General features: G+C 34.2%; 3 protein-coding genes across 9 annotated transcripts; 1 reads left to right on the plus strand and 2 right to left on the minus strand.

The window, feature by feature from the left end:
* Positions 1-665: 665 nt before the first annotated feature.
* Positions 666-5,477, plus strand: LOC140882686 (uncharacterized). 4 transcript variants are annotated; one of them, XM_073288827.1, is made up of 7 exons: positions 690-801; positions 1,882-1,927; positions 2,110-2,569; positions 3,208-3,518; positions 3,605-3,661; positions 4,361-4,788; positions 5,011-5,477. In XM_073288827.1, exons 3-7 carry the CDS (start codon positions 2,214-2,216, stop codon positions 5,266-5,268), a joined length of 1,410 nt encoding a protein of 469 aa, XP_073144928.1. In that variant the 5' UTR covers positions 690-801; positions 1,882-1,927; positions 2,110-2,213; the 3' UTR covers positions 5,269-5,477. The 4 variants fall into 4 exon arrangements, with proteins under 4 accessions (XP_073144927.1, XP_073144930.1, XP_073144928.1 ...); XM_073288826.1 differs by lacking the exon at positions 1,882-1,927 and having other exon boundaries at positions 666-801; XM_073288829.1 differs by lacking the exon at positions 1,882-1,927 and having other exon boundaries at positions 666-801; positions 4,364-4,788.
* A 165-nt stretch (positions 5,478-5,642) lies between these two features.
* On the minus strand, positions 5,643-8,011 carry LOC140882684 (pentatricopeptide repeat-containing protein At2g44880). Its single transcript, XM_073288825.1, has one exon. It carries the CDS (start codon positions 7,923-7,925, stop codon positions 6,099-6,101), a length of 1,827 nt encoding a protein of 608 aa, XP_073144926.1. The 5' UTR covers positions 7,926-8,011; the 3' UTR covers positions 5,643-6,098.
* Positions 8,012-8,958: 947 nt separating this feature from the next.
* Positions 8,959-13,362, minus strand: LOC140879829 (COP9 signalosome complex subunit 7-like). Of its 4 annotated transcripts, none has more exons than XM_073283751.1 (9): positions 12,978-13,362; positions 12,449-12,524; positions 11,948-12,036; positions 11,465-11,554; positions 11,130-11,174; positions 10,962-11,032; positions 10,211-10,349; positions 9,582-9,687; positions 8,959-9,262 (listed from the first exon to the last, which is right to left on the minus strand). In XM_073283751.1, exons 1-8 carry the CDS (start codon positions 13,134-13,136, stop codon positions 9,616-9,618), a joined length of 741 nt encoding a protein of 246 aa, XP_073139852.1. In that variant the 5' UTR covers positions 13,137-13,362; the 3' UTR covers positions 8,959-9,262; positions 9,582-9,615. The 4 variants fall into 4 exon arrangements, with proteins under 4 accessions (XP_073139852.1, XP_073139849.1, XP_073139851.1 ...); XM_073283748.1 differs by having other exon boundaries at positions 9,582-9,673; positions 12,978-13,361; XM_073283750.1 differs by having other exon boundaries at positions 9,582-9,690; positions 12,978-13,358.
* Positions 13,363-18,327: the final 4,965 nt, after the last annotated feature.

The following is an 18,327-nucleotide window of genomic DNA, read 5'->3' on the forward strand; positions in this document are numbered from 1 at the left end:
ATTTTAAAACAATTTCTCATCTTTCTAACCCAAATTTATCAAAACTTTATTTTCTCAGTGGAAGCATGGAATTTGATTAAATTTAGTAGAATTTTGAATTGAAAATTGCATTTGGAAAAACGAGATCTCAAATTTCGATTAATATTTGATTTTTTATACATCCAAACATATTGACAAAAGGAATTGAAAGATCAATTTACTGTGTATGAATCACTTTTTTTGTCTTGTCATCGAAGATAAAAATAAATAAGACAAATTTTTATTTAAATTTTTAATTCAATAATCAATATAAGTTTCATCGAATGCAAATAACTGGCATTTACTATTTATCTAATAGTTATATATCGAAAAATTATCGATTGGAAATTTAATTTGAAATTTGTGACTTCTAAATTAATTTTACCTGAAATTAATTAAAAATCAATCTTTTTGCATGATAACCAATGCTCTAATGCAAAGGCCGAAATTAATTTAAGAAATCATATGTTGTAAGAAAAATAAAAAAAAATACACTGAACTAAAACGACAATTCAAATAAAAGAAATTACTAAAAGGAATTATACGAAATGAAGAAGCAAAAGAATTGTTGGCAGCAAATCAATTGACCAATTTTGACAACTCAGATATTAGAATACTGCTATTTATCACTTTACACTACCAAAACCAAAAGCCTTCCTTTGCCATAAACGCAAAGATTTTGTCACAATTAACAAACTATTCTTCTCTACCAACCGTTCTCTCTCCCTTGGTCCCAGGAGGAACAAATTCGTGGGGGTGGCGAAAACCCAGAACTTGATCAAGGTGTTTGTTTTGATTATTAATTTCTTGAGTTTGGTGTTCTAACTTTTGGCAGAAACCCAAATAGCCTTGCTTTTGTTTTGTTGCTATGATCACCTTTTGGTCGTCTCATTCATGTGTGACTTACTCGTTTTATGGTCAATTTCCGTTTCTTGTTTTGGGTATTCGAAAGGAGTTTCGATCAAAAATCAAGATTTGGTTTTTCTTGGGGAAGGGAATTTCTTTTTCCTTCCTTTCCCTGCGTTTTTCTTAAGATTTTTATTCATTATTGGGGCTGATAGCCCTCCCTGATTGACTTCGTTTGAATTCTTTCTTGAAGTTTATCGTTTTCTTTTTTTCGTTTATCTCTTCTTGCTTTTTTTTTCCCCTATTTATTTTTTATTTGGAGAAGTCACGATTTATATGATTCCGTTCTTTTATCGCTATTACCTGTCAGTGTGTAAGTGTGCCTGTGCCAATGTCCTTATGCATTCATTTGATTGGGTGTGTTTGGGTTTGAGTGTGGTGTGCTTGTGCATTGATCTGACTTTGAAACCAAGTTAAGAAAAGAAGATGAATTTGATTACATTGGATAGTATGAGATCCGTAATCTTTCGGTTTGGAACCTAAATAAACCAATAAAAATGAACTATCTTGGTCAGGTTTTATGACACAAGTCCCAGATTCGTCGCGTATCAGACGAGCTATGTATTTATTTATTTTAATGTATTAGATTTCCATATTTGGTATCTTATTTATTAGAAATAAATTGTGCGAAAAGTTAGTGAGAGTATCTTTCAAGCGAGGTCACGTGGCGTATCATGATCTCGTTAGATTATCTAATGCTTTTTGGGTGTATGCGGAAATATGGTAGCTCGATCTTGTTAATATATAAGGCAGTTTGTATACCAGCATTCGGAAAAGTTTCTTTTTATACAATAGAGTAATGGTTGGAATTTTTCTTTTGAATTCTTTTCCTGCGCTGATTGTGTGTTACTGGGCGTGTGGATTTAAGGATCTGTAGATGAAGCCTTACAAATGCGATCAGGCCTTTTTGAATCATTTGACTTATGTTTGACTGACCAGTAGATTGAACTTCTGCAGTTTCAGGTGCAACCATCTCATTAGCATACACATACATTTTATCAAGGTTGAGTGGGCATTACTGTTACTTTATTTGATTCCAGTATTACACCCCTTTCATTGTGAACTCTGAAGCCTGTTACTTAATCTTCTTAACCATACAGATTTTATATTTCTACCACTGCTTATGCTGATGACGATTTTCTAAAGCAACAGCACTTGTAAAATGCTTTCCCTCCCCTTTTTCAGGTGCTATTTGTTTCTTGTTTGACCCGTTCTCGGAATGAGATATTTTGATTGTATAGCACAATAAAATCATGGTATAGCAATTGGAGAGAAATCAGAAACAAAATATGGAGGCTTCAAACTATACGCCAAGTGGAATTTTCGCTAAAGAACTTGAAGACGAACTTATGAAATTTACAGCTAGTTATGAGGACTGTAAAGTCAACACACGCTTGGCTGAGCAGAGTGAAGAGGTCCAAGGTAATGATAATGTGGAAGTTAACATTACAGACTGCACAAAATCTGGTGGCCGTGAGCTTGTTGCAGCGGAATACCATGACACAACAGAGAGCTCAAGTTCCTTTGGTAACAGTGACACTGATGATATTGATCCATTGGATGATTCTGAAATTATGTCGGATTTTCATGGTGATGCTGCATCATCTCTGGGTTTTGATGGATTTGGTGAACCATTTAGAATGAGGTTAGTTTTCTGTTCATTATTTTTTCTGTATGACCTTTCTCGTCAAAACTAGGCATTTACTCCTTGTAAATTTAAAAAAAAATCATAAGAAACTGGAAAGTGAACTGGCAATTTTGGGTTGGTCAGTTGGAGAAATTGCTTGAACTACGCTTTTCAGTGCTGAAATTGGTCTGATCCTAGATTTTGTTTGGTTTAAAGTGATTAGATGGAAATGAGTGAATGTAATGCTTCACTTCATCCGAGATCAGTCCTTAAAAATCCATATCTTTTGGGATTGAAGCACCATAATGAGCTTTATATTAATAAATTTGAACTTTCTGCATTATGTTCTCTTGTAGAGAATCTAGCCTAAAAAATAGATTTATATAAAGTGTGGCCAACTGTAGAATATGGTTTCGTAATTTGTGGGTGAATTTGGAGGTTACAACTTGTGTCCAAACTAGAAGTGAACGAGAGATCAGGAAATCAGTGCTTTGAGCAGGCTAACTTGGTTTTCATTATTTCTTCTTTGATTTCTTTCTCTGGCCTCTAGTGAATCAACATGCTCAAAAATTGTAATTTCATCTTCATCTTTAGTGCTTGTCAACGTGTTTCCATGATTATCATCACATTCAGCGTGTTTTTGTTGCAATATTTAGGAAGAAAAGGGTGACTGGTCATTGGAGATCATTTATCCAACCTCTAATGTGGCGATGTAAATGGGCTGAATTGCAAATTCGTAAGTTTGAATCACAAGCCCGAAGATACGACAGAGAACTTGAGGAATACAGTCGGCGAAAGAAGGATCAATTGCAGAATCCTTCATTGGAATGTGATGGTGTGAAATCCCTTCCTTGTACATCCAGCAATCCTAGAAATGGTGTCTACATGAGGAAGAAAAGAAAACGAGCCGAAGACACAATGGATATAGCATCATATATGTCTCACCATAACTTGTTTTCATATCATGGTATATTTTTTGTACTTCATTTCTGTCGAGTTCAATTCATTTTTGTATTTGTCTGAAGTTAAGGATCTTCACGTGCCATTTTGCAGAGAATAAGAGGTCATCTGGTAAGAGTCTCCTCAAGGACGATGAATTGAAGAATCGAGGTGAGAATTGGCATTTTCATTTGGTCTTAATTATCTAACCGCAATATACATGATATGAATATTTAGTGCCATCATATGACGATACAAAAACGTTGGCCCCTTTTTCTTTGTTCTTATTTGTCATTTTGGACTTATTCAATTGTGTCCATTGGATTCTAAGCTTTTGTTGTGCCCTTGTTGCCCCCACCTGTTCTTTCAATTACATTTTTAAGAGCTGGTCTCTAGTCCCGACTTTGGGCTATCATCGTATTATTCCCTTGTAACTTCTTGTTGGAATTTACGTTAGCTGAGCTTACTCCAATCACTAGAATATTTTCAGTTTGCGCCATTCTGCGTGTGCCATGTGCTTTTGATTGGAGATTGGGTGGTGAACTGGATATCAATTTAGTTGAGTTTATTCGGTTCACCAGAACATTGTAGTTTGCTTCTTTTTATTGTGCAATGTGCTTTTGATTGGAGACAGGGTGGTGATTTTACCTTTTTCTTAAATTTGTTTTATAAGACTTGCGTGGTTGAATTTGACATGAGATAGAAATGAGACAGACAGTTGATTTGACATGAGATAGAAATGATCATACTTTTAGAGTGATAATTAGACTGTAGTCATAGAGAAATGATCGAATCTTTAAACGCCTGAAATAGTTTTGACAGAAATTTGTTGTGCTTATACCTTATACCTGATGTTTTCTGTTTTTGTAGCAGTGGCAACTCAGAAAGTCAACGCTGACAATGAGTTGTGGGTCAATGATGAACAGCTCTTCCTTGAACCTAGAGATGCTGATAATCCTTTGGAAGTCATACTTGGAAAGATTGAATTTCTACGATCACGAGTTGTTAAAATGAAGAGTAGAGTTGAGAAGGTGATGAGTGAAAATGCCGGAAAGTTATCTTTCACAGATGACTCAAGCATGCGTATGCCATTTAGTGCTTTGATAGCCTCTCCTCAAAATACTTCTCCAAACAACGGGGACAAAATGCCTGTGGGAACTTATATTGCTTCTCAGCTTAAGATGGAGCATAACATGAGTGATGCACTTGTACCTTTAAATGGAGTGACAAGTCATGTAGTGATTCCTGGTGTAAATGGAAGCACTAATCATGTCAGTTTTACTGATGCATACAAAAAAGTGAGTTATATTTTATGTTTCCTCGTCTCGAGTTCCTCAAGTTTGTTTTAATTCATCTCTAGAAACATTTTTCAGCAATTTACTTCACTGAGATTATTACCTGCGAGTCCTTTGCTTTTGCATGTGTGTAGCCGTTGGAATCATGAAAGTGTATTGGTAGTTCTTTATGTTGTACTCCTTTTTTCTTGATCCTTTGTTTAATTAGCACTAAAATGCTTTCAGGGAGAAGAAGACATTCTCATTGACAATACGAGGGTGAAGGAAGAGATGGATAGCTTTGAGGAAGTAAAGATTGAGCCAATCCGAAGTCCTTTGGTGCTAAATGAAGAGTTAGCCAGCACCAGCCCTCAAGTTCAAACAGCAGCCAATCCTCCCACAAACAATCAAACACCACCTATAATGCGTTCTATACCAAAGCTTACTCCCCCAAAAACCCAGAGAAAGAGTCGCAAACGAAGAGGTGCTGGTCAGAGGCGTTGAAGATCCACAGGTTAACCTCTCCCAAGTTGGAACATAGTTTTCATTTGTCAAAGAGGCATTGGATATGGAGGAAATTAATGTTACAACAGAAGTTGTCGATATTTATTGCCTTTTTTTTTCAGTTTGTAAATTCTAAAGTTATATATTCTTTGGTTTGAATGACTGGTATATTGAAACGATTGCATATAGTCTGCAGGGATTATGAATTCTTTGGGATATTATATTGATTTACTTGACTTATATAAAGTATAAAACATGCATTTCATAAAAATTGTGTTCAATCCGATGGTGATATCTTCTAATCCTCTCATTTCAATTCCTGTGTCAAGTGCAAACCTTCTGAATACTAGATGCTAGTTCCTTCACTGATGTTTTCGCACATGGTTTTGAGGCCAATACGTATAACTATACGTATTGGCTTGTGTGTTTGGAAATTGAGCCGATATCATGTAGGATGTAGCATCAAGTAGATGTCAAATGCAGTCAGTACTTTTCTGGCTCCTCAATATCTCCGTTTCTCAAATGCTATCCACTTTCACATTTTCTTAACTCAAATGTGCAGCATCAGAGGCATGGAAACATTTTGACGTTCTGATTTAGATCGCTCGCAACAGTAAGATTTAGCACCAATCCTCACACCAAAACATGGGCGTCACTTTCACATGCATCAACTCGATCACTTTCACCAATCATTAAGATTAAGCACCAACTTGATCGCTTTTCTCACTTTTATTTTGTCGAGTTTATCTCTGCAACAAATTCAGAACCATGCTATTTGAACGCTTTTGGGCTACTTCTACTCACGCTTCAGATTCAGAATTATACCCCCTTTAAGTTTCACTCGCTTTCCACTTTACATTAAGATACGGATCCTTCCCCTTCATGTGCATCTGCAATCTATTCAACAATAAATGTGTCACCTCCAAATGTGGATGCACCATATCACCAGCAATAAACTCCAGAACCTGGCCTTTGATTTCAATCGCACTATATCCCACTTCTTTCTTAGCACCGTTGATCAACATCAAAGATTTGATTCGTTCCACGTCTCTCCATCTCTTCTCAGCTGCATACAAGTTCCTCAACATTATGTAGTTACCATCTGAAAATGGATCCATTGTTACCACCTTTTTCACCACCCTCTCAGCTCTGACAACCTCCTTGGCATAACCACAAGCAAATAGGAACGAACTTAATATGATCCCATTAGTTTCGTAAGGCATGTTATCTATCAATCTCTCAGCCTCATCCAAACACCCAGCTCTGCCCAGTAGATCAACCATGCAACCGTAATGCTCTACTCTAGGAGCCAGCTTGAGTTTTTCCATTTCATAGAACCATCTTCTTCCTTCCTCCACTAAACCAGCATGGTTACAAGCTGACAGAACTCCAAGCATGGTGATCTCATCTGGTTTAAACCCTTTTCTCTTCATATCAAGAAACGCTTCTAATGCCTCCTGGGGACGCCCATTGAGTGCTAGTCCAGTAATCAAGGCATTCCAGGTGCACACGCCTCTTCCAAGCACATTATCAAAAACTCGTTTTGCTTTCTCAATTTCCCCGAATTTAGCATACATATCTACTAATGCTGCTGATACACTTGCAGATGCATCCAGTTTCTTCCTCTTCACAAATTCATAAATCCAATTCCCCATATCGAAAGCACCCAAATCTGCGATAGCTGGAAGAACACTGACAACAGTAATATCGTCTGGTTCGAAAATTTTCTGGGCTAACAATTCCTGGAACAAGATCAAAGCCTCATGGGATTGCTTATTCTGACGATACCCTCCAATCATTGCATTCCAAGAACATAAATTCCGCTCAGGCATCTCATCAAAGAACTGTCTACCTTCGTCTGCGTTGCCTTTGCTGCAGTACCCATCAATCATGGTTGTCCAAGAAACAATATTTTTATCTGGCATTGTGTCAAATAGCATCTTAGCCGACACCGTGTTCCCTAACTTCACATGTCCATCGATCAACACATTATATGCAGCTGCATCTTTATCATTCTCCGGCATCGAATCAAAAAGGGCTTTTGCATTGCCCATGTCCCCAGCCTTCACATATCCGCTCATTAGTGCGGTCCATGAGACCGAATTCCTCTCTGTCATCTCATCAAACATTTTCCTGGCAAAACCTATCTGCCCTAGCTTCCCATACATATCAATCAACGCAGTTGCAACATACAGATTAGACGTAAACCCATATTTAACCACATGAGCATGAACTTCCATTCCTTCCCACATTAAAAAGTTCAAACCACAACACTTTGCCAGCGTCGAGAAAGTATAGTTATCTGGCACAAAACCTTCGTTCTTCCTCAAACCAACATACAAGGAGATGGCTGCTAAGAATTGATGAGAAATGAGGTGAGACTTCATCATGGTATTGGATAGGAAGGCATCGGACTTGCGCGGCATTAGATCAAACACCCGGCGGGCATGATGAATACCACAATGTGGGACAACCGCGGACAGGGTGATGATGAGCTTTGTAACGAGGTTGAGATTGGCTTCAAGGGCGTTTCGGAGCATGAAGGCTTGAATTTGGTGGAGGTTGGACTTGCCAAGAGTTTTCATTTGGAGGAAAGAAAGGCAAATCCTCTCTTTTGGGCTCCATAGCCATGAAGTTTCGGATCCTACTTGAGTCATAGAGGTATTCTTGAAATCAAATCTCTTGCTTTCTTGCCACTCTTACTTGGTTCCCAGTGGATGGCATTTCATTGTCCAAGCATATAAACCAGTCTCTACTTGTTTTTTCGTCTTTCTTGCTCATGAACTCTTATTAATTAATCTTAAAAACTATACAATTATTTTTCGAATTAATTAAACAAGAAAAAAATTTGAAGTTCATAAACTTTATTTTCTAATTATTTTCATAATCCATATGAAAATATGGACAAACTTATATCTTTGATATATAATGAGTATTATATTATATTAATAACGATTAAGTTCATGCTACTATAAGTTTGTATACTAACATAAAATCCAAGAGTTCAAAATTGACTTGGATATGTTTCGCTCATAAAAATATAATTACTATCATATATATGTCCAAAAATGAAAGTAGGTAGTGTATAAGAAAACTTTTAGAAAATATTTTTCAGCTTTTTCTTCACAAAATTTTAAAATTTTGTAAAATTTTGTGAAAAAAAAGCTAAAAGTGTTTTCTAAAAGTTCTACCAAATACTACCTTATTCTGCTATCCTTGTAGCACAAGTTAATGTAATACTAAAAGTTATATGTAATATTGCATTTAAATTGAGGATACAAGTACACCAGTTGATCAAGCAAAAATAACTGTTGTCATTCTCAGTGGATGATAAGGTACATAATGGGCCAAACTTGGCGCCAATCACACTTAATCGACCCCAATTTAAAGTTGCCATTTACTTCAAGATCCTAAACCTGAAGCTATTGGCCAGGAGGAATTTGTATTTCATCACGAGATATAAAAAAAATATACTACTATAAACGACATTGACTAAAAAAAATTAGCTACGGTGCGGAGTGTTGCACTCGATGTTGCATCAGCTAATTAATATGAGCTAATTAATATGAGGATTGAATGTTCACCATGTGCCCTGTTAAGGGACAAATATAGCGCGTTGACTCGGTGTATGAATCTAATAAAATATATAGCCAATCCTACTGATATTCCTGATGGCTGGCCGCAGCTCCGTCCACACACGGCGAAAGTATGCATTACATTTACCCCAAATTTCATAAAAATGTTGAATGTTGACATCTCACCTGCGTCACAAATCAACACCCATTTCTCGTCAAATAAAAAAAATTACACGAGCCGATCTAAGCTAGTGTTATCGGTTTCAAACACATAGCCAACAAAAAGTCAGTTCAGAAGGGTCGTCTCGTCTTCTAGAGCACCACCAGTGATCGAGATGTTTTGTTACCACAATTGCCTGCCCAGTTCATCCTATGGTCCAGGTTAAATCATATCTTCTCAACCTACAGGATGTCGTCTCCTGTAAATTATTCAAGTGAGACAAGGAGACAAATCAAATGTATACTGAAACTCAAGAGAAGCTCTAAAAATGTTATAATTTTCTTTCACTGCTATCCCCATGCTACAGCCCACAATATGTTTATTTCAACATAGCATTCAATAAATTTGATATAGGTATCGTGGCTGAAGTGGAGTGGAGAAAATGTGGTGTTGATATGAGCTTCTTGTACTGACGAACGATTAGAGAGAAGGTTAAAAGAAACAACATAAGAAGTTATGAGCATATGACATTTTGTACTAAGAATGCTAAATTTGGAGGTCAGGATCTCAAGTGCTACCTCTTTGGTCGGCTACGATCTTCCTCATAATCCATCACTCCACCAAGTTCAGAAAAGATCTCTTCATGCCCTCGGAGATCAATGCTGGCCTGCTTACATTTTGTAACTTCTGCCACAATGTAAGTAAGACACATCGACCAACATGTCTAGAGCTTGAACTCACACTTGCCACACATTAACATAAGACATAAATTCCAAACAATATGAATCTAAGATAGTTCTACCACAATATATTCTATAGAAAGTTCGGAGATGCATTCAGCATTCAGAATGGTTAGTCGCCAACTTAATATACAAAACTATTTTTATAAGAATCATTCTTTAGAGTCAAACAAGTAGATAGTCAGATTTGTCCATAACACCTTACGGTGGATAAACAGTGGCAGAAAGTTTTAGGTTCAATTAAATAACTGAAAACTAAACAGATCCATAAATTAATCTTACTAAAACTTCTTCTCGTTAACAGTTTCGTGTTACACAGCATTCAAGTTGGACACTGTACTGTGCAATGCTGCTTTCACATATAGAAGCACAATGTCTCTACTGATTGCTAGGAAGACATGGAATTAAATGAATAACTCTTTGAAACAGAAATTATTGTTTCTTTACAAAAGGAAAGTTAATCTGACCTTTGCAGATAGTGCCTTTTTCACTTCTTCTACTCTTTCATCAACTTCCTTTCTATGCTTCTTATCTATTTCACCCATGGAATCTGCCCACTTGATCTTTTCTTGAATGGAAACAAGAAGTTTGTCTGATGTTGACAACCTAAGAAATTATAAACCAAGATTTGCATAAATAAATCAACATAGAAGGAAATATAAATTTAAAAAAAATCTGAGAAAAATATGATAAAGAAAATAAAAAATGAGAATCACATTAGATGTATTGCCCAGCATAGAGTTTGTAATAAAACGGCAAGTCGGCAATAACATAAACTGCAGATGGTTTCTGCTAAATCGGACTCATACATACATATCAACTACCAGATTTCATTTGCAAAATTATTTGAGTCAGGTGGGGAAGTAATCTTTGCTAAAACGGACTGCAACGGAAACGTGCATGTAGGAATCTGAACAGACAGCACCTCTTGCACAACTTCACTTTCTGGAAACCCGAGAAAGACAATACAACATCTAAAGGTATATGCGACGATGTCAAGCGACAGAGGCAAGTTTCAAAAGGACGCACCAGTAGTTTAGGAGTTCTAATTCGTATCAACCACGAGCCTTTGGTGAAGTTAACAAAAAACCATAAAACGTGCTATACATGCTAAAATGGTTTTTATTTCCGTTTCTCCACACACACAGCAAGAACGTTCAGAAAGCGACATGCCAAAGATAGCAGTCATAAATAAAATCAATCCGGAAGAAATATTACCAATTCGCTAGCGTTTCAATCATACTACTCAACTGTTGAGGTCTGAGATCCCTCCCCGCAGCAAATTGTACCTACAAGCTTGAACAATGCATAATTTAGAAGCCAACAGTTGTCAAACATGCAGTTCTGTCATGAGAAGCTAGTACAACTGACAAATTAAATCAAGACCTCAAAGCATCTCCGCAACTGATCAAGCTTTCCTCTCACTATTCCCTGTCCACAAGAGGAAGAACAAAATTAGCTTATCTATCATTGAAACTTCTTCGAGTGAATCTCTCTTTTAAATAATATTGTCAAAATCCCATGCCTTTTTTGTATACAGAACATAAAAGTTTCAAATGTCAGAAGAACGAACAAGTCGGGCAAAATCTGTAATAAGGAATACAAAACACAGCAGACCAACCCATGCAATAAAATTTTATCTTTCACTTAAAAGTCATTGTCTTGATAGATGTGACATGAAGAGAGAAGTAGCTGGTCAGAGATGAAAAGCAGAAACTTACCACATACATGCAGCTGTTAATGAGGAAATCTTCCAACTCCCGAACATTTGTGACATCCAATTCCTGCATCAATGTATCATATGGCAATACCTGCAAGTTCATTGAAGGAAAGTCAAAAACTGCCTTCAATAAACTTACATTTCAGATGTTGCCATGTAATAAAAATATATACTTTAAAATAAGCATACAGGTGTAATTACAAAACAGGGACGGCCATAGATGCCACATAAACTTCTCATTTGTCTTATAAATTTAACCTAGAGAAAAAAATAAAGGAAACAAGTACATCTGCGCTAACATTTTTGCATCTAGATACATCATATATACTTGCTCATTTCAAATTCAAACAAGAAGCACAATCTTATCAACTTAAAGAGTAAAGTCTCCACCATGACAAAACAAGGGACATATCAAATGACAACGAAATCTCCAGCATCGTTTATGGTCACTCAAGCACACCCAAAAAGATTTCATGGATCCTACCTTGTTTAACTCAGCCAAAGTAAGCACAGTCAGCTGCTTCAGCTTTAGGACTTGATCAGGAACCAATTGTGGAAGACGGTGTGCATCACCTGCGTGACAGAATTCTCTACAAACTCATCCACGAAGAGAAGAAACTCCCTTGAAAAAGGTATAAATAGAACTACCATTGCTTTAAGTCACTATAAGTTATGAGTATGCCTGTTTGCAAAAGATTAAATAGAGTTACAACAAGAAGAAATATTCTTATTGCCTATAAACACCCAACGACATATTTCTAAGAATCAAATTGCAACTCCAGAAGGTAAAATTTCTTTTGCAAATGCAGTACAAGCATTAACTGCTGTGTAGAATGCCAGATTCTATAAAATTTGATCAATTATTATTGTAGATAAGGCAATGAATCTCTGAAATTGGTAGTTGGGTGGTAGCTCTATTTAAACCTTTTACAAATAGGCATAGTCATATCTTGTAGTGACTTAAAGCAAAAGACTAAAGGCTTACTCTTGTATTCACTCCATGTACCATATGCATACATCCGGAGCAATGCACGATATATACTATTACCAGTTCCTTCAAGCTGCACTTTCAGTTCCACCGTTCAAAATCAACAATCGATAAAAACTACGGCCAGATGTTTAACAATAGAAAAGGAGTTTAACAAGTTGAACTCAAAAGGCTAGGGTATAACAACTCTATCTTCCAGTTTGACACCTATTATTAATCCCCATATGTAGCAAACTTAGGACCTGAAGAACAGCCCAAGACAATTAAGAAGCATGGTGCTACAGATACCCTCTAGACGAGATCATTAACCCAAATGCGTAGACTATGAGAAACAAAGGCACACTCTTAATCCTAAAACGTCATACAGAAATAAACAATTCGCTAAAAATCACAAGTCAAACTCCGAAATCCAACAGTTTAACCGATCATACGACAAATCGAAAACACTGCACACGAAACATTCAAACTCGCAACACTACATATAATCCATCAATCATTAATCAAGATGAAAAATAAAGGAATCCACCTCAATGACCGTCGGAACGGAGAGAATTTCGGAAAAAGCAAACAATGATGGATGAGAAGTGGCCTCGACGATAAGATTAACAAGCGCCGAGCCCTCAAAACTCTCCGCCTGCTTCACAAAATAATCTACGAGCTCCGCTTGCTTTTGTTCAATGTCCATTTCTACAGCTTACCAGATTCTGATTATCCAACTTACGATTGTCAAGCGATCCGGAGCATGGATAATCTAGGGATCGGTTAGAATTTGGAGATTTTGGGGAGGAGATTCTCCGATTTTCAGACCCTTTTTATTTTCTTTCTCGGGACTTGGGATGCAAGCAATAGAACGGTATTTTTTTCTGCAAAGAAAATCAAGGAAAATCAGATTTTACATACTTCCTATTTATAATTATTATCATTCAAAAAATATTACACAATTTATATAATTGAGATTGAGATAGATTGTAATAATTTAATTTATTAATTTTGACTATGAGATGTTTAATTTTTGAATTTTTTTTTAATGGTCAACTCCTTGTAATTTATTTATCAAGCAGAATGTTTTGAGTTACAAGATGTATTAACCAAAAAAAAAAAAATCTTCATTCTTCCACACAAACTGTGGAGAGGAGGAAATAGCAAAAGCAGCCAGAGAATGAGACACCCGATTTGCTGAGCGCCTCACATGGCTTAATAAAATGTTACTATGATAATCTAGAAGACATCTGACATCTGTAACAATAGATCCGGCATAACGGAGGTCATCTTCTAACTTGATGACTGCTTGCACCGCAAGAAAAAAATCCGATGTGACTTGGTGAATCAGTAGGTTTCGGGAATTAGCAACCTTTAGTCCTTCTTCAACTGCTAAGAGCTCGGCACACAAAACAGAATGTGACTTATCAATCCTTCGACCAAAGGCTACCACGGGCTCTCCTTCATGCTCTCGTATTTAATTTTTGAATTTTGAATGGACGAGATTGAAATATTCTCTCACATGTTTTGTTGTGAATAGGGATGACAACGGGGCGGATTTGGGCAAACCCGAGACCCGCCCCGCCAACCCGTGGACCCGCCCCACCTTGTGGACCCGACGGGTCCAATCCGGGTTAGACCCGGTTGGATCCGTCAAATTAAATATAATTTAAATTTTATTAAATAAAAAATTAACAAATCATCATTAAATTTTTTTTAAAATTTATATTAATAATATTTAGGACAAAAAAATATTCTTATAAGTTAAAATATATCATTTTTTATTTAATTAATAATTAATAACAAAATAAAAATCATAATAATATATTTTCATATTAAAAATATCATAATCTATTAAAATTATTTAAATTCAAAAATATTATAAACTCAAATTAGGGATAAAATATTGATTATGTAATATAAATAATATAATTATATATTATTAATATATATACATATATATTTTATATTTATATCCAATATATATTTTTGGCGGGACGGGTCCAGCCAAACCCGAGACCCGCATATGGACTCGCTTGGCCGGGTCTAAACCCGTCCCGCCGGGTCGAGTTCAATGCGGGGCCGGGTCCTTTGTCATGCCTAATTGTGAATTATGTTTTTCTGTCAATCAATCATTTGTCTCGTATCAATTAAATTTTTAATACAAAATTACAATATTATTCTTTCATAATTTTTAAGTTTATGTTCTTTAATTATTGAAAAATGATAAAATTGTAACTTATCATCTTCCACCAAATTAGACCGAATATATAGTCATTTAAGTATTGTTTCCTCCACAGCACACGTCCTCATTCCTTCTTTTTTCTTTTTTTTTTTTCTTTCAAGTTTTTTTTTATGCTTTAACTCAACTTACTCGACAGTCGACACAGGTTTCTTCTTTCTTCTTTTTTCTTTCTTCTTTTTTTTTTTTCAAAACAAAATTGGCTTTTATTATTTTCTAATTTATTCAATTTTATTTATTTTTAGAAAAATTGTAGGGGCGACAAAAATTATCGAAATCTTGATCTTTCCTGAATCGCATCTCATTCTCGTCTCGAAAAAATCACAACCCAACATTTTCTCGAACCGAGTTTTTGCAATTTTTCCCATCTAGATTAATATCGAGATAGTGGTCGGAAATAAAAACTTATTCCGAGGAGATTCTCGACCCGTCCTGAAATAATATTATAATATATTTTATTAATAATTTTATCAATAGATTGAGCTAAATATTATTGTGTTTCAACACATATAACAATTAATTGTCGATTTAATTCACGTAATTTTTTATTGTTGGAACGATCGTATAGTAGAATCATGAAATGATATTTTTAATTTTGTGTGTTTTTTAAAAATTAAATTAATAATTTAATTAATTCATATTTATAATTATCTAATTAGAACAAATATTTAAAATAAGAGATGCAATTTGACAATTTATTTACTAAAATTTATCCAGTAATTTTTATCATAATACTTTATTAATGATTATATGATATATCGTATGATGTTCTTCTTTTAACAAAAAAACTTGAAGCACTATCATAAATATTTTAATATTATATGCTTTAAGTCGAATATTTATTTTATATTTAGAAATATTCTAAATAGTATTTTTTAAAAATAATTAATCATTTTTTTGTGTTTTATGAACGAAATCTTGAAAATGAAAAAAAAATCAGAACTTTTTCTCCCTACCCAAGTGATTCCGAATGTTCGTGGCCCGAAATATTCAGGTCCCAAAATTTCAGAATTTCCTCTCCACCACTATTGTAAATTTTAAAAAACTTGAATTGAAAAGAAAAAAAATAGACGAGTTGAACATTTAGAAATTGGGGCAAAAAATTGTTTTTCAAAAAAAGAAAATGGATTAAAAAAATTGAAAAGGAAAATTGGAAAAATTAGAAAATAAAAAAGCCAATTTGGTTTTTTTTTTAAAGATGAAAAATAAACTTTTTGAGTTACAGAATAAAAAAAATACAAAACCTGGAAAAAAAAAATAAGAGAAAACATCGAAAAAAAAGGGAAATTGAATAATAGTGTTATTATTGTATATGACTCATAAAATTTATTAATTATTGTAATTTTTTCTAAAACAGGCCAAGGATGTCCAAGAGAGCCCAAAACAAATATATAATTCCCATTATTATTTATACATTATTAGTATTTCGCTGCACGCATTGCGTGCTCGTACATTTTGTTTTTTTAACAAAGACAATAAATAATAAATTAAAAAATTAAAAAATAATAAAAATATAATATTTTCTTAAACAAATATTCACAAAAAATATAATCTTATCAATTGAGTGTCATTTTTGTAAATAAAATAATATCAAAGGGCACAAAGTGAGCTTTTAATGGCTAGAAAGGAGAAAACCGTATAAAATGACTATTTTGTCCAATAATTTTGGTTTTATTGAAAATTAAGTTAGAAGATAATGGTAATTTCAAATCAAGTTTCACCAATTAATTGAAATTTTGTTAATTAGAGGGTCTCTACTTTAATAATATAATAATAAGATATAGTTTTTTAACATTGTATGTTCATTTTATACTCAAGTCTATTGTACTTTGTATTTTAGTGTAGAAAGACTCTCTTTAATAATTTTAATAACTGAAATATTTATTTGAGGGCCCAAATTTTAAGTTCGACTCAGGCCCTAAAACTCGTAGGTACGGCACTGGAGGAAACGGTACCGTTTCCTCCACAACATCCCCTGCTGTGACTGCGGGATCCCCACAGTAGGGGATCCTAATCCGAGTTTTGTATTTGGTGTAGGAATTATACTATTTTGAAGTTAGTGTTATACTAAAATAGCGTAATGGGTTGGAAATGGCCTAATAGACCAATGTGGTGCAGTAATAACAGCAAAAGCTTTAAAACAAAGCTGAGGCTGAGTGGCAGGCTCAAGTGTGATTAATGCAAAATACTTCTGCTCCGCCGCCAAATGCCACCTAGCCTGTATTGGTTTCATCTTCGGATCATATAGAAATTAAGCTGAATCGGGAAGGCGAGGACACCGTCGTCGTCACGCCGCCTGAAGAGGGACGACATTGCTGCAGCTCACTCGTACTATCCCTTCATCTCCTACAGAAAAGATTATGAAAAGTAGCTAGAAGATTTCGAGGGAGGTGTGAACCACTTTTTTATGCTAAAGTCTAAAGATGAACATAATGTCAAGCACTACATTAATATTAATTTAGACAAATATATATCTAGGCAGCAAAGTTTTGCATTGTGTATTTACCACATTGCCCAAAAAATATGAATTATATGTATTAATTGCATGGGCATTGTGTGAAAAAATTATGTAAAAATTAGGGTCAAATTTGGGATATTCAATTTGTGAAGAATCAATGTGTTGCCTATTCATTAAATTGGTGCATTAATTTTTTGAATCATTCAATACAACATTGTATTGATTTTCATCATATTCTCATAAACACATGAGAAGAAAATTATAGATCTAAAATATTTCTATCATCTATGTTTTATATATATAAATCATTTAGTGAATAAAATAACAAGAATTTGTGTTGTGGATTTTGTACTTTGTCCTTAAATTATATATAATTTTGATTAATTTAATGGACATCGTCTTCATAATTCTTAGAAAATCTTTAAAAAATTATATATAAAAGTGAATATATGTTTGACAAGCAAAAAAATTTTTTTTCATTGAAATTATTTAAAAAAATATGTATTTAATCGATTCTATCTATAAAAATGTGGATAGAAGTAAAAAAAAATTACCAATATAAAAGTATGAATGGTGGACAAAGTTTTGCATTGTGTATTTACTACATTGCCCAAAAACTATGAATTATATGTATTATTGCATGGGCATTGTGTGAAAAAATTGTGTAAAAATTAGGGTCAAATTTAGGATATTCAATTTGTGAAGAATCAATGTGTTGCCTATTCATTAAATTGGTGCATTAATTTTTTGAATAATTCAATACAACATTGTATTGATTTTCATCATATTCTCATAAACACATGAGAAGAAAATTATAGATCTAAAATATTTCTATCATCTATGTTATATATATATAAATCATTTAGTGAATAAAATAACATGAATTTGTGTTGTGGATTTTGTACTTTGTCCTTAAATTATATATAATTTTGATTAATTTCATGGACATCGTCTTCATAATTCTTATAAAATCTTTAAAAAATTATATATAAAAGTGAATATATGTTTGACAAGCAAAAAAAAGTTTTTTCATTGAAATTATTTTAAAAATGTGTATTTAATCGATTCTATCTATAAAAATGTGGATAGAAGTAAAAAAAAATTACCACTATAAAAATATGAATGGTGGACAAAGTTTTGCATTGTGTATTTATTACATTGCCCAAAAACTATATTGAATTATATGTATTAATTGCA

This window comes from Henckelia pumila, chromosome 2 (genome assembly GCF_033568475.1).
Source record: "Henckelia pumila isolate YLH828 chromosome 2, ASM3356847v2, whole genome shotgun sequence".
In the NCBI taxonomy this organism is placed as follows: domain Eukaryota; kingdom Viridiplantae; phylum Streptophyta; class Magnoliopsida; order Lamiales; family Gesneriaceae; genus Henckelia; species Henckelia pumila.

Coding starts and splice junctions, on each gene's coding strand:
- LOC140882686 (XM_073288826.1), top strand. CDS start 2,214: ATGGAGGCTTCAAACTATACGCCAAGTGGAATTTTCGCTAAAGAACTT. Junction 3,662..4,360: donor CGATGAATTGAAGAATCGAG/GTGAGAATTGGC, acceptor CTGTTTTTGTAG/CAGTGGCAACTCAGAAAGTC. Junction 4,789..5,010: donor TTACTGATGCATACAAAAAA/GTGAGTTATATT, acceptor AAATGCTTTCAG/GGAGAAGAAGACATTCTCAT.
- LOC140882684 (XM_073288825.1), bottom strand. CDS start 7,925: ATGACTCAAGTAGGATCCGAAACTTCATGGCTATGGAGCCCAAAAGAG.
- LOC140879829 (XM_073283748.1), bottom strand. CDS start 13,136: ATGGACATTGAACAAAAGCAAGCGGAGCTCGTAGATTATTTTGTGAAG. Junction 9,674..10,210: donor AAAAGGCACTATCTGCAAAG/GTCAGATTAACT, acceptor ACAAAATGTAAG/CAGGCCAGCATTGATCTCCG. Junction 9,263..9,581: donor GATCGTAGCCGACCAAAGAG/GTAGCACTTGAG, acceptor AATAATTTACAG/GAGACGACATCCTGTAGGTT.